The following is a 16,329-nucleotide window of genomic DNA, read 5'->3' on the forward strand; positions in this document are numbered from 1 at the left end:
CTCAAAACAAATGAATAAAAAATAACGACCGCCCTGCCCCCTGCAAACAAAAAACAAAAAAAACCACCAAAATCTCAGGAAAAACAAGTCAATGAGAACGGTCAGTAAACACTGGAAAAGATACTAAGTGTTATTAATAACCAGTGAAGTGCATATTAAAATGACAATAAAACAGCATTTGTCATCCACTAATTAACAAAAATAAGTGTGTGAAGATATTCATTTTGTCGAGAATGTAGAGAACAGAAATACTTTTAAGCTATTGGCATGAGTAAAAATTGGTTATAAGGCTTTTGAGGAAAAAAACTGGCATTATATAGCACTTGAGAAATTTCTTATTTATAATCCATCAATTTCACTGGGGCCCAGGAAGTCATGGTCAAGGATGTCCACGATAGAGCTGTTCTTGTTGTAAATATGGGAGGATAAATAATTAATGGGATATATTCATTTTACGGCTACATATGCATTTTAAAAAACAAACCCGTTTTGCACACATCATTATGAATGAATCTCAACAAATAATATTATGCAAAATGTTGCACAACAAACACTAATAGGTACCTATTGCTCACACTTTTGGGTCATGTGTGGGTGCCATGGCAGCTCTGCTAATTGTGGCCAGGCTTGCTCAGTGGTACAGGATTCAGCTGAATGTTGGCTGCTGTAGGGATAAATAGAGCACCTTGGCTGTGATCCACACGTCTTTAATCGTCCAGCAAGCTAAGCCCAAGCATATTCTCATGGGGATGACAGACAAACAAGATGGAAAGCAGAAAAGCGTGACAGCTTTTTTAAGCCTGTGTTGGAATCAAGGCAGCCAACATCTCTCTGGCCAAAGTAAGTGACATAGCCCCAAACTGGGCTAGTAATTTGCCAGGCCCCCAAAGTAAAATGAAAATGCAGGGCCTCTCATTCAAAAGTATTAAGAATCTCAGGATAGCATCAGAAGAGCATGAATCTAAGCACAGAGCCCTTCTAACCTTGGGCTCTTCACACCAATGAAGAATGAGTGTGAGGTAGTTGTTGAGCTGTATACACTCCACCTCTTGATGAGAGAACCTCAAAGTTATACAGCAAAGAGTGAAGATACAGGGAAAGGTAAAGAATTGGGGTCACTTTTGTGATTCACCATGTTAAGGTCCACCCTTACCTACCCTTCTGATACCCCATAACAAATTGTATAATGGACTATACACTCTTTTGCCATTCATGTCTATTTGAAGGATGCATCAAAACATGATTTTTATTGATCCTTAGACATATGGATGAAAGACCCTAAAAATATGGCAGAAGAATATGTGTCAATATCATAATGGTAACCGGCACTGGGGAGTGAGACGATTGAAGAGGTCTGGGTATGGGAATAATAGATTTCATTATTATGGCCATGTACCCTTTTTTTTAAATATGTAGGAAAAATGCTTATAGGTGCATCATTCATGGTAAGAACTTAATTGTTTATACTAATCTCAGAATTTTCTTTTTATTTTTATTCATTCATGGAGAAAAACAATATAAAAAATAGCATGCTAATATAAACTACAGACTTTGGTTGATAATGAATGATGTGTCAATGCAGGATCATCAGTTACAGCAAATACATCACTCTGGTAGGGAATGTTGATAACGGAGGAAGCTATGCACATGTGGGGTGTGAGGATATACGGGAAACCTCTGCTCCTTCCACTCACTTTTGTTGGGAACCTAAAACTGTTCTAAAAAAATAAAGTATATTAAAATGATAAGAAATAATAATGAGAAAACTACGCGAATAGGCAAGCCCCATACAGGAAAATGAACTAGCCAATAACTATTTAGAGAAATCATTTAGGGAAATACAACCTGACATTAAGATGAGATACAATATTTTAGTACATCACGCATGCTTTTGGAAATCTAAACTGCTACAGTTTTTAGAAAGTAACTGGCAAGATCTCTCAAAATCTTTACATGCTATAAAATGTGAGTAATAAGCAAGGCCTACCTTACAGGCGGTTGTGAAAATTAATCAGTTACTACCTGAAAATTGCTTAGAAATACACCTGGAATATGGTACGTGCTCAATAAATGTCAGTTGCTTTTGTTGCTTTCATTATTATTATTTATTATTATTACTATTACTACTATTATCAGCACTCATTCTGCTTGATCCAGAAGCCCATTTATTGATATCAAGACTATGAAACAAAATCTCTATTGCATAAGAATACACAGATAAAGATGTTTATTGTCGGACTCTATAGTGACAATCCCTGGAAATAACTTCATTACCCATCAATATTACATACTATGGGATCTCATCCATTAAAAATGAGTAAAAATTTATACATAGAGCAAGAAAATAAGTGCCATTATTAAATAAGACCTGACACTTGCAGAACACTATTTCCATTTGTGCAAAAAACAAAACAAAAAAAACCCTTTTTTGGTAGGTTTCTATATGTTTTATTTCAGGTAAAGATGAAATTTAAAATAGAAAATCATGGAATGATACACACAGGATATTGATACTGGTTTCCTCACAGAGTGGAAGTAGAAAACTGAAGAGATTAAAAATATATCCTATAGCAAAATGAGACAAAACTAGAGTGTAATCTCAAATAAAATGCTTAAAAATCATATAATTATGTAAAATGACATGAAACAAATAAAATTAATCATGGACAGATAAACTTATTCCCTTGATAGTTGCAATTGTAATTATACTTTAAGGAGTTACATAAAATGATTTTCATGTGTCTGATATACTTTAATACTTATTACAGTTGGGTTTGAATATTAGATTTAAAAATCTAAAGATAAAGACTCGAAATTCTAGTCTGACATGAATCACCAAGAAGACTTAACATATTAAATAAATATAACATTTATGCTCTTGAATATTTAGGCTCTAAATTTAGGCTCAATTTAAGGTAGTCATTGTAAAAATGTAAGAAACTAAAAACAAATGTATGAAAAGAAGCATGGCCACTTACTGTTTTTCAAGGTGAAGAGTGTATGTTTTCCTGTCAATTTTGATGGCATAGGTGACCTACAGCAAAGTAGTCAGAGAGAATGTAATTATTAGATATTTCAAATCCTTAAAAGTCAGAAGCCCTAATTTTTAAAAATATATGTACTCTTTCATATAAGCATGGATTGTATCATGAGTGTATCAAAATTATATATATATATAATTATAGTTACAGTTATCTTTCTTCAATCTTGGAATGTGTGACAGAATTAATCATAATCAAACTTACATAAAATCTAGGAGTCTAAATCTATTTCAAAAGTAAGAGCATTAGTCATTAGCATTTAACTATCATAATCAAATTTTTAACTTCAAATGGTTACATTTAGAAATGCTGAGTAACCTTTGAAGGAACTTGAATTTTATTATCTTTTTCTACTTTGCAATTTCTAGAGCAAATAAATGGAAAATTAAACAATACAAAGCAAGTCCCCTTTTAAGAGTAAACTAAAATTAAACTAAAATCTGATGTTCACCTAAGACACCATTAAGAAAGTTAAAAGGCAATTCCTAAAGAATGATATTAGCAATTCATATCCAATTGGCCAATCAACATTTGTGTATGTCTCATTTCTAACAGTACATCATTTCCTTCTCCTTTTCGTTTTCCTTAGTCTATCTCACCAAAAGTTCTGTTTTATAGTCTTCTCAGAAATCAACTTTTGACATTGTGAATCCGGGCTACTTCAGCTTACTTTTGTCTTTCATTAATTCTACTTCTTAATTTAAGTAGCATCTTTAAGAGTTTTAAGGTTATAATTATTTTTCTAATTTTAAGTTGCTGACCATTTTTTGTCGCTTGTTTAATTATTTGTGGTTATAAATTATGCTCCTATACCATCTTCAGAGCGGATTCAAATTTTTCTTTGTAATTTCTTCATTCTCATTCATTGTTTATTATTTAATATCCATTGTGATTTATGATTTCTCCTTCAACCCGTGAATTACGTAGAAGTATATTTTTAAATGTCTAAATACATTTTTCAGCCCTTTTGTTAAGTTTTAACCTAATTGTATTGTTGCCAGATGATGAGTTCTGTACTATTCGTATTTGCATTCCATATATTTATTTATTTTCCTTGCTGTGGTCAATTCTGTTGAATGGCGCTATATATTCTTGAAAAGTATGAGAACTAGTCTTGAGAAGCATTATTTACAATGCAGTTAGAGCATTAAGCGCAGCTTGATTAGAAAAGCTCTTATCTATTTCTGGGGATACCCACAAGTCTGGGTGTTTCTGACTCTTGGCTGATGAGGGCAGTGAGATTTATAATGCACTGCGTAGGGTTCAAAACTCCCTTGGCCAAGGTTAGCTTCTGTTGTGTTTCCCTAACTAGTTTGACAAGACTGGCTTGGCTACTTAAAAAGTCACTGAAAGCTTTGCAAGGAGCTCTCCCAAAGCCAAACTTCCATAAATCTTGTGATTTCAAGCCAGAGACTCGGCGTGTTCCGGGAGCACGGAGGCTGGGTTCACGGAGAGCTAGCTCATTGTGGATGCTTCCTGGATTCCTGATATTTGCCTGAATTCGCTTTGTCTTGCTGCACCAGAGGTTTTATCATTAACTAACTAAAAGCCTCACGTGTGATATCCCTAGACTCTAGCAAGTCTTAACATAGAACAGAAAGGGGAAAACAATACACAAACTTCATTGGGTTCACTTTATCCATCAATAAAATGTTTACTTCTGTTGTTCAAATTTTCTTTCTCTTTTTTTTTTTTTTTTGCGGTATGCGGGCCTCTCACTGTTGTGGCCTCCCCCGTTGCGGAGCACAGGCTCCGGACGCGCAGGCTCCGGACGCGCAGGCTCAGCGGCCATGGCTCACGGGCCCAGCCGCTCCGCGGCATATGGGATCCTCCCAGACCGGGGCACGAACCCGTATCCCCTGCATCGGCAGGCGGACTCTCAACCACTTGCGCCACCAGGGAGGCCCAAATTTTCTTTCTCTTTATGAAGAATTTTATGGTCAATCATAAAATTGAGAAAAACATTGTAAGATCTCTCTATGGAAATGGATTTGAAAATGTCTCCCTGTCGTGCTATCAGTTTTCATTTTATATATGCTGAGGACATTTTATTAAATTCATACAAACTTAGAATTTTTATATGTTCCCTGGGAACTGAATATTTTATTATTATTATGTAACGATGCTTATCTCATAATGTCGGGGTGTGTGTGTGTGTGTGTGTGTACCAAATACTGTCTTTTTCCTGCTATCATCATGGATCCTCATGTTTTCTTTTGGTAGCATCTTCCCAGTGTATGTTATACTCTCCTAAACATTTCAGCGTCTCCAGATATTCATTTTGGGGGTGTGATAGCTTTTATAAATACATAATCGCTGGTGGTTCTTGATACCACAAAGTGAGCCAGTCAGAAGTAGACCACTCTATAAAACCTGCCCCAGTGTCTAGTACAGTTTTTCAACTGGCATTTGAGGACATTCCTCTCCGATCTTGCCACTGAGGTTCTAATCGATGGATTCCTCTCCCATCCCTGTGTGTGTTTACATCAACACTTCTTCCTTCTTGAAAACAAAGTGTCCTATCCAAAGCTACTAATTCGTATTAAAAAAGAAGTCAAAACCAGAAAGAAACTGACAACTAACAAAATGATTCAAATAGTCAATATACAGAAAGACATCTCTTGTTAAGGTTTAACCAAAAAATACCTGTTAAAAGTGAAGCATTCACTAGGATGTACACAAGAGCAAAGATGAGAAGACTGAAGAGACCTGGAGAGGCCTCAGGAAGATAGGCGTCACTATTTCTGTTAATGGGAGTCAAATATAATGCAACTTTTCCGGTAGACATTTTGCAATGCTTATCAAAATTTTTTATACTGGCTTGCCTGTTGATCCTATTGACTATTCAGGAAGGTTTATGAAACTATCTGCATATATAAAATTTGAAATACTATATGATGTTACACATAAGTTATCATGAAGTTAGGAAAAATAGTGACAGGGCTGGATTTATTATCATAAAAATAAATCCTAACTCTACACATAAATGAAAAACCCAATTACAAATCTCATAAATGATCATTAAAAGTATGTGTGCATGTGTGTATGTATGTCTCTAAAACTTCATTTCCTTCAAACTTACTGCCTTTAGAAAGTGCGGCAGCCATTCACTTTCTTAACGTCTCTGTACTGTCTAGATTTAATTTTATAATGTACATAATGTACACGCTTTACTATTCTAAGCAGATCAGAAATAACATTACTTTTACTTTTTACAAAGCTTTATATATGCCTATGTATGTAAATACAGGCATGAAGATACGCTTTATATAATGTCATTTTAAAATAATGCTACAAGCTAAATATTAGTATGGCCTCACTTACATAGACGGTATTTTAAATGTAGAAAGTATTTTTTTTAATTTATTTTTTATAAAGTTTTTTTTTTTTTTTTTTTTTTTTTTTTTTCCGTTGCGGAGCACAGGCTCCGGACGCGCAGGCTCAGCGGCCACGGCTCACGGGCCCAGCCGCTCCGCAGCACGCGGGGTCCTCCCGGATCGGGGCACGAACCCGCGTCCCCTGCATCGGCAGGCGGACTCCCAACCACTGCACCACCAGGGAAGCCCAGAAAGTATTTTTAAACGTACATCTTTTCTAGAAAACAGTCTACAGTAAACTGTAGACGCCATTTTGTAGGATAGGAATTCGGGGCATTTCTTTTCTCTGTGTTTTTAAATTGTTTCGTAACGTTCATATATTACTTGGGAAATGAAAACAAAGCACTTGCTCTCCCTCAGACAAAACCAAAACGTCTCTTGAACACTGTCATTAGGACACAAAATTTCATGAAGGGGTATGCATGAATTGATTTGGGTCTTGCAGTCCAGTAAAACTAAAATACTCATATGTTTTAAGTGATTTCTTACTTACATGCGTTTCTGAAACACCGCCGTCATTGGTGTTTGTCCCAGTCTTCTGTGGCACTGTAATTTGTAGAAGTGATGTTTCAGTGTCTGCAGTAAGGAAACCAGGTGTGAGCCTTCCCCAGCGCACAGCTGCATCCTTACCCTTCTCTTGTCCTCTCCTATCACATCACTCGTGGATCTTCCAAGCCCCAGCGCGCGCGCGCGCGCACGCACGCACGCACACAATCATCCTGCGCAGGGTTCCAGGAAGAGGCTCCTCTAGAAGCGGGAGTGTTACTACCCCACCACCGTCCAGAGACCCTCGGGGCTGGCTGACCTCAGCCCTGGGTAGGTGAAGAAGGGCTGCTCCCAGGACCCCATCCAGGTTCCCTCCTCCCCCCATCTCCCTGGAAGACAGGCGCCCCCTCCTGCGGTGCAGGGTCCGGGAGTGAGGGACAACTATCCCAGTCCTGCTCGGAGCCCTCCGACCAGCGGGCCCGCCAGGACCCTGAAACTGGGCGGGCTCGGACCCGACGCAGGACTCTCCCCAGCCTGGCCTGGGCTTCTGCAGCAAGGAGGGCGACGCCTCCCGCACCAAGGGACCCTGCGACGACGGGCCACCCTCCTATCCAGCAGGGTACTCACTTACGATGGCCTGCGGAGGTCAGCCGGCCCAGCCCTGAGAGGAGCAGCAAGAGAGACAGCATTGCGTGGCTGGCCGGCGTTGACTGGAAACGGTGCAGCGAGCGCGCGAGGCGCTGCGCTCTAGGTCCCGTCGGGGAGGGGCGGGAGCGGAGCGGCGGGGCTGGGAGGGAGGGCAGAGCAGAGGGGCGGGGCGGGGCGGGGCGGGGCTGGGAGGGAGGGCCGAGCGGAGGGGCGGGGCGGGGCGGGCGGGACTGGAAACCTGGAGCAGAGGGGCTGGGAGGGAGCTGAGGGGCCGGGCTGGAGAGTAATTCCCGAGGTGCCAGGGATACAGAGAGTTGTTTTCCATAATGCTTATGATTGCAACAGATGACTACAAAGTCCTTAAGAAAAACATCCCTGGAATGTAAAGCTGGCAAGAGTCGCACTTAATTTTCAAAAAGATTTACACCTTCAAGAGACAGAGAAAGGATTAACAATTACATGTTTTTAAAGGAAGTTGTCTAAGAAAAGGGAGTGTCTGTGTGCCTGTGCCTGTGTGTGTGTGTGTGTGTGTGTGTGTGTGTGTGTGTGTGTGAGAGTGAGAGAGAGAGAGAGAGAGAGAGAGAGAGAGAGAAGAGTCCTTTTTCATTTTTGGTACCAGAGAAAATTAATGTTTTATTTTATAGATTTGTGTTTACCCTTATAATAGATATAGAAAAGACAGGTTTGTTGACTACTTTATATGAAGGTTACTGAAATTGTTAATGACTAGGCAACTGAAATTATAGTGGCAACACATTTACAAGAAGCAGATTTGTACAGGAGTTGGGAGATAATAAGTTTGGTTGAAGATATGTTGAATTTCAGGCATTTGTGGACTATCAGGTATTCAACAGATTGTTGGAAGTAAAAGTCTGGATCCCTAGAATTTGAACTGAATACATAACTTTGCAAATGACATCATACTATACATAGAACAGTACATAGCCCTCCAGCCCGGTCAGACAGCTCCAATCCTTCCCCGCCCCAGTCCCGCCCCACCCCTCCCCTCCCCGCCCCGCCCCGCCCCTCCGCTCCCACCCCGCCCCTATGCTCTGCCCTCCCTCCCAGCCCCGCCCCTCCGCCCTCTCTGCCCTCCCTCCCCGCCCCTCCGCTCCCGCCCCTCCCCGACGGGACCTAGAGCGCAGGGCCCCGCGCGCTCGCTGCACCGTTTCCAGTCAATCGCCATCGCGGTGGCGAGGCCGGCCAGCCACACAATGCTGTGTCTCTTGCTGCTCCTCTCAGGGCTGGGCCGGCTGACCTCCGCGGGCCATCGTAAGTGGGAACCCTGCTGGATAGGAGGGTGGCCCTTCGTTGCAGTGTTCCTTGGCGCGGGGGGCGTCGCCCTCCTTGCTGCAGAAGCCCAGGCCAGGCTGGGGAGAGCCCGCCGTCGGGTCCGAGCCCGCCCAGTTTCAGGGTCCTGGCGGGCCCGCTGGTCGGAGGGCTCCGAGCAGGACTGGGTTAGTTGTCCCTCACTCCCGGACCCTGCACCGCAGGAGGGGGCGCCTGTCTTCTAGGGAGGTGGGGGGAGGAGGGAACCTGGATGGGGTCCTGGGAGCAGCCCTTCTTCACCTACCCAGGGCTGAGGTCAGCCAGCCCCAAGGGTCTCTGGACGGTGGTGGGGTAGTAACACTCCCGCTTCTAGAGGAGCCTCTTCCTGGAACCCTGCGCAGTATGATTGTGTGTGTGTGTGTGTGTGTGTGCGCGCGCGCGCGCGCGCACGCGCGCGCTGGGGCTTGGAAGATCCACGAGTGATGTGATAGGAGAGGACAAATAAGAGAAGGATAAGGATGCTGCCGTGCGCTGGGGAACGCTCACTCCTGTTTTGCTCACTGTAGATTCTGAAACATCGCTTATACAAATTACAGTGCCACAGAAGACTGGGACAAAGGTCTCAGAAACTCCTGTCATTAAGAAATCATTCTTTGTGTTTTATGGGTTTTTTATTCTTTCTGGACTACATGGCCGAAATCAATTCATACATATCATTTGTAAAGTTATTTTTGTGTTTATTTTGTTAAATAGCCATTTTGTCTGAATAAGAGCAAATGTTTTAATATTTAATTTTTTTCATTATGTCACAAGCAATACATAAATATTGTAACATACATAAACATACATACACACACACACATATTTTTAAATTACAGACTCAGGGAAAAAAAATAACTGACCAAGTTTCTATTTCACAAAAAGTATACTGGACCTTTTATCTCTAAAAAAAAAATGTAGTTTTAATATTTATTCTTATATTAGTGAGATCGTACTAATACATTCAATTCTTGTGATAACCATGTTCTATAAAGCCCCAAACGCTGAATTAGCTGTTGCTGAATCAACATTTCAAGGGGAAATACGTATGTATCTCATAGAGATTGTGATCTTAAATCCTGAAAACATCTCATCCTGGAAGATTCTATTTTCCCTAATTTACAAAGGAGAAGTGAAAAGTGACTTGCCTGGGGCCATGTCAGCAATAGGTACCATAGCTGAGATTCAAACACCCTGCAACTGGCCTCAGAACCCAAGCTTCTTCAATACAGTGCCAACTCCATCTTCTGGTCGTCTCTGCAGCAGAGCTGCAATAAGAAGGCAGAGTATCAGCTGTTCAATCTCAGCTGGGAGTGTGAGCCTTGTTACAAATGAATTTTTGGCCATTTCGTAAACTCAAATGATCCAAAAAGAGCTACAAATATTGATTTCGGGGCTTACAAATAAATCTGAGCAAATAGGCAAATTTGCAGGTATGGAATAATTGAATAATGATGATTGACTATACTTTGTAACATAATTTAAAAATAAATATAAACTCAATAAGATTTGAAAGGTAATATATATACCAGCTAGTTTTTTTTGCAGATTGTATTGTTATTTAGATTGAAAGCTTGAGACATTTTGTTACTGAACACAAGTTCCTGTGCCCAACGCACAGTGAGGCCAGACAAACCAAAACGTAGGAGTTTGGAGCAGAGAAAAGTTTATTGCAGAGCCATGTAGGGAGACAGGTGGCTCCTGCCCAAAAAAAAACCCTGAACTCCTCGAAGGGTTTCAGCAAAGCACTTTTAAAGGCAAGATGAAGGAGGGGCGAGGTTGGTTGTTACAAACCTCTTTGCAGCTGTCCACGTAGGTCAGGTCACATGCTCCTGTAAACCTCCAACAAAACAAATATTATTCTCTGTTCTGCAACTTTTTCTCTCTCTATGAATAGACTCTTAAAGGTCAGAGCCTTGAAAATAGGCTCTCCTGTATATTTCAGGCTACAGGCAACATTCTTTTACAAAAGGCACAGAGCCAGCATAACTAAGCACAGGCAACAGAGTACCAAGACTAAAGCAAGAAACAGACCTAATACAGAGTCAGATTTGTTCTTCCCTGCTACGATTTTACATACAAATTCTCAGAATTAATTAGAAAGTTTAACAAAGGATAACTGGGCACTGAAAAATGGATTAGTATGTGTAATACTTATGAAAAAGCTGCAAGGTGTTGAGGGAGGTAATGCTTCCAAGTCTCCACCACACACTAGCTCAGTGCCAAAATAGTCCTTCAGTTTCCTTAACTGTAAAATGGGTATAATAGAACCATACCTCGCTCATAAGTATATTGTGAGGTAATTTAAAGAGTGCTTAGCCATAATGCAAAGAACATATTTTTTACATTTCATTTTTACCAAGAAGGTACAGGTATATTTTGTTGTTGAAACACATATCTGCCTCAAATAATGGTATATGGTGGTACCATTATGTGATATGCAGAATGTGGAAGGCAAACTCTACATTTTTACTCTCAAACAGTAGAATAAAGGAAGGGAAGGATACTGTGGGGCCCTACATCAAGGACACCCTACATCAAGGACACAGGACAAAAATCCCGGAATTAACGAATTAACGGAGCCCCCATAGCAACTGTTGCCATGGGCTCTCCTAATCTATACCGGACAGCCCTCCTCCCCGACTCCATATTAGGCAAAATAATCACCATGCAGTAACCTTGAAGCATCCTGACCAATCACTTAATGCCATCCTGCCAGCAGACATTTTCTTTGTCTTGAGGCTATAAAAGTTGGCTACTAGCCCACAGAGGGGGTCGGCTCTCCCTGGTCTATCAGGAAGTGGGCCCGCTGGATTCGCAGCGCCCCTCACTAACTCTGCCCTTTGCTCTGAATAAACTCACTCTTTTCTAAAATACTTCGTGTCCGGAAATTCTTCTTCCAACCCGCGCTCGGACCACGACATTTTGGTGGCCCGTACGGGGACATCTCCGGGGGGATCTCCTCCCCCGACCTCCTCTCCTCATTTCTTGGGACCCTCTGTGCACAGGCAAGCTGCTGGGGAAGCAACAGAGGACTCTGGCCACACACACACACACACACACACACACACACACACACACACCCTGGTGTGTTCCGAAGGCTCCACGGCTCGCTTTGCCTCAGTAACTGCCGCCCAGAACGGGTGAGGGTCCCTCTGTCTTCCTCCTGACTGCAGACTGGGCCGATTGGTATTGTGTGGGCACGGGTCAGGCATTTAAAAGCCATCAGGGGGCTTCCCTGGTGGCGCAGTGGTTGGGAGTCCGCCTGCCGATGCAGGGGACACGGGTTCGTGCCCCGGTCCGGGAAGATCCCACATGCCGCGGAGCGGCTGGGCCCGTGAGCCATGGCCGCTGAGCCTGCGCGTCCGGAGCCTGTGCTCCGCAACGGGAGAGGCCACAGCAGTGAGAGGCCCACGTACCGCAAAAAAAAAAAAAAAAAAAAAAAAAAAAAAAGGCCATCAGGGCGCCGCTTGAAGACTCCCCTGAAAGGATAAGGGGGTTACGGAACGGACCAGGCTGTTAGAGCATCTGCCCCCGGCAAGGCAACTTCCGTGCACCATGAGGCACACACTGGTTCAAGCAGAACGCTGAGCCCCCTCCCCTTGGCCGCCGCCTTCCCGGCAGGACTACGAGGCCGATTCCTCAGCCTCTCTCCTCTGTTACTTTCACCTTTTTCTCGGTCCAGATTGACTTACAGGAGCCTAGGCGTTGCCTCTGAGCCATCCCAGGAGTGCCTTCCACGTTTCAGGGCATCGCCAAGCGGTGAGTCACCCGGTGGGTCCAGGGAATCTCTCTCTCTTCTCTTTCTTTCCCTGCCCGAGTCGCATGGTGCCTCAGTCGCACGCTCAGGGTCACCTCTCACGGTCAGACGCGATTGTTGGGACAGTCGGCCCATTTTGTGCCTTAGTCGCAATGAGAGATCACTGGGACAAAGGGGACGGACGCCTCTCTGTCAGCCGGTGACGACTCTCAGTACGCCCATTCCACGGCGTACAGGCTAAGAATGGGTTCTGGTTCGTCTCGGGAGCCTCCCTCGGACTCACCCCTCGGCTGTATCCTCAGGAACTGGGAAAATTTGACCCTGAAAATCTCAAAAAGAAGGGGCTTATTTTCTTTTGTAACACAGCTTGGCCCCAGTATAAACTGAGGGACCGAGAACAGTGGCCTCTTAATGGCACACTAAATTATAACACGATCCTCCAACTTGATCTCTTTTGCCGGAAACAAGGAAAGGACTCAGAGGTTCCTTAAGTCCAGACCTTTATGGCCCTTAGTCAGAATCCGGAGCTGAGGGACTCATGCCGCATGTGTCTTTCTGTTGCCGCCTTATCCTCCAGACCCTCTCTGTCTCCCTCTCTATCAGATCTCCTAGGCGACCCTCTACACGACCTTTCCTGTCCCCCTCCCCATGAACCCCCTGCTTCAACCCCCGACCCCACCTCAACCCACAGCTCTCCAACAGGTACCTCCTTATTAGGGCGAAAGCCCCCCTCCCCTCCCCACACAAGATCGAGGACTGCCCAACGCCAGGAAGTAGCAAATGGAGACATGGGCACTATTAGAGTCCATGTTCCCTTTCCCATGTCTGACGTTTCCCAAATTCAAAATAAGTTAGGTTCCTCCAGTCAGGATGGCCACAATATTCTTTAGACTCCAGAGAAAATTGGTTAAGATAAAAATTTTTTTGAAATTGCAAAACTGGTTCTTTTTGCATATGCAATTAGAGAAAGCTAGCTTGTTGAAATATCTTTTTCAGAATTCTGACCCTGAGAGAACAAAAATATGCCTAGGAGAAAGCTTGAAGTTAACTCTTACCATGTCCTTGAGCTACAAACACAACCCACTTTGCCCGAGACTTCAGCCTTGGATTAATTAGTAGAACTTCAAGCCAAGGGAAAAAAAAAAAAAAAAGAGGCAAAGAGACATTTTAAATCTCAAGTGGAAACTATGAGATCTCTGATGGTCTGGATATATGTTTATGTCTCAGTATGTGTCTTTGTCTTTGGATAATATTGCTGGGGCTAATTTGTAAATGAGCTCTATTTAATTGGCTTAACAGAAAAGTAAGCGCTTACAGATCAAACAGTTCTAAATACAAGAAAAATTAAGCTAAATAAATTTCAGATTCACGTGAACTGGGAAATATTCAATATTAAATTAATACCTATGTTAATGTTTACATTTCTTCATCTAATTAACATAGACATGTCTTTAGAGCCATCAACATTAAGTATAATACTTTTATTGTGCCTAGGTTTAATACAAACTAAATAAGATCTTATTATATTTGTCAAATTTGTCTGCAATAAAAACAACTCAATGTGAAGAAACTTTTAAGAAAAGAAAATACAAATGAGATAAGAGCTTTGGGTGAACTTTTTAGGAATAATTATGTTTTAGGAATGTCTACTTAAGAATAATCTCTCCAGATACTCAACAACTTAAAACATTTAGAGTTGTGCTAAATTAAGTTAGAGGATGGAAGTTTATTAAATAACTAGTCCATTTCCAAATAAAATAAGATACTGAAACATTAATTACTAAACATTGGCTTCCTTTTACAGAGAAACAAAAGGTTTGGAACTATTAAAAAAATGTGTTTGGTGCCACACTGAGATATTTTCTATAAGAAAGCACATTCTTCAAAAATTATTTGGATGTACATTTACCAATCTACAGAGTGCTGATATAAAGGACAGTTCATGGTTGCTTAAGGAAAGTAGGATGCATGTTTTCAGTAAAAAAAAGTATGAGGAATGGAATTGCATTTTATTAAGGAAAAAGGAAGAGTAGGACTGACCTACATGTGGCTGTTTCTGAATGGGAAAATAAAGTGATGGATACAGAAAGTGATATAAAAGGTTTGTGGAAAATGGACCCCGAGAAAAGAGTTTTATACATGGTACAAGTTTTCTTAAGATGTTGAACTGCCTTTGCAGAAATACTACCTCTTCAAGATTTAGAGAAAGGACTTTCTAAGATTGAATTAAAATTAATTAGGTAAATAAATTTTGTTATTAACAGTAAGCTGGTACCAGACTGGAATTTGGTTCTGTCTCTCTGGTAAGAGAACAAAGTTTTTTTGGAATGCTGCTTTTGATAACAGACTGTGTGAATTACCTTGCATTTAAGTGATTTATATTTGCTTTTAAAATCCTTTTGTTACTTTGGTTGAGTAAATAAGTAGTATTTCACAATGATCTATGAAGATTATGGCGCATGTAGATAAAGTTCATTCTGCTTTTACAAAAATTAACCCCTCATTGCCAGACTTTTGCCATCCTGATGTCCTTAAAACATGGCAACAGTCTACTCCTAAATCAGGGAATTAAAAATGGGTAAACAATAGCTGTAAATCTAAGAGTCGGGGCTGTGGGAAATCCAAGATGGCCACTTGGCTTTTTCTGGCTCCCTGACAAAGCTCATTTTTTTAATTTGATGGGATAAGGCTTCCCTGGCTACAGGGTTAATGCCCTCACAATGAAAAAAAAATTACGTTTCACTGAATATTAAATTCTGGTTTTGTTATTTAAGGTCTGTGTTACCAAGACTCACTTCCCAGATAGTTCCTTGCTGTTATGTTATATTGCTAAAAAGTTTAATTCGATTATTAAAGGATACTCTTTTCTAAAGCTAATCTTAGTAATCTATTTTCAGATGAAGATCAGATACCCACGACCTACAATGAGGAATATGCATACTGGATAAGACATAATTTAAAGGGCTGTCTCCGACCTGGATGGATGGGGATCCATTTTGGGCTGGCTAAATGACTTTCTTTGTAACTACACCCTAAATTTTAATCAGACTAGCCTGGAGTGGGATCGCTGGTCGAAGGAGGATGAATATGATGTATATGAAGATAATTTCACTTTGCGTTGGGGAAATTCAAGGAAAAATGCTGCGACTAAGAAATATGTTAATGAAGACCACATCCCCATAAACAGCTCGGCCCTGGGAACTAAATATGTGGGAATTGGTGTGACCACTGGACACTTACTTAGTTTAACCTCCGACAAGACTCTCCTCCAAAATACAACATAATTCAACTAATATTCAGAAATTTGTTATGCCAATTCCCCCCGTCACACTCATCATCAGTCAGAGCCTGGATTCTCCCCTTTACGTGTAGATGATTACTTCCTCGAAGCTTGGCCTCCCTAATATAATCCTAGGTCATGGGACCCCAGTCTATTTCAAGGGGGAAAACTCCCAAAAGGTCAGGGCCTGGCTCTGGGGACCCACACAGGGGTATTCTTGAGGGGCACCGGATTTTCATCTCTATGCGGTAACAGGGTCTATCTGGATCTTCCCACACTTTGGAGGGGCTCCTGCACACTTATTGCTGTGGTCCCAGAGGCTACCATTAAGACTACAAAGGATTTAGCTTCCTCAGGAGGCATTCCCAACCTTAGGTCCTTCCTCGAGGAGGTCTTAAGACCTGTCCAGGAGAGACAAAAACGAACTGC

The 16,329-nt window shown here is 41.8% G+C and overlaps 1 protein-coding gene across 1 annotated transcript in view; it reads right to left on the minus strand.

The window, feature by feature from the left end:
• LOC132481189 (A disintegrin and metallopeptidase domain 3-like) overlaps nucleotides 1-7,609 on the minus strand; it is a 90,937-nt gene extending 83,328 nt beyond the window's left edge. The window contains exons 1-3 of the mRNA XM_060085861.1: nucleotides 7,536-7,609; nucleotides 6,912-6,994; nucleotides 2,979-3,034 (exon numbers count right to left, since the gene is read on the minus strand). Coding sequence (XP_059941844.1) covers nucleotides 2,979-3,034; nucleotides 6,912-6,994; nucleotides 7,536-7,593 — 197 coding nt within the window. The 5' untranslated portion in view covers nucleotides 7,594-7,609. The remainder of the gene's footprint in view (nucleotides 1-2,978; nucleotides 3,035-6,911; nucleotides 6,995-7,535) is intronic.
• Between the last annotated feature and the right edge of the window lie 8,720 nt (nucleotides 7,610-16,329).

This window comes from Mesoplodon densirostris, chromosome 20 (assembly GCF_025265405.1).
Source record: "Mesoplodon densirostris isolate mMesDen1 chromosome 20, mMesDen1 primary haplotype, whole genome shotgun sequence".
Taxonomy (NCBI): domain Eukaryota; kingdom Metazoa; phylum Chordata; class Mammalia; order Artiodactyla; family Ziphiidae; genus Mesoplodon; species Mesoplodon densirostris.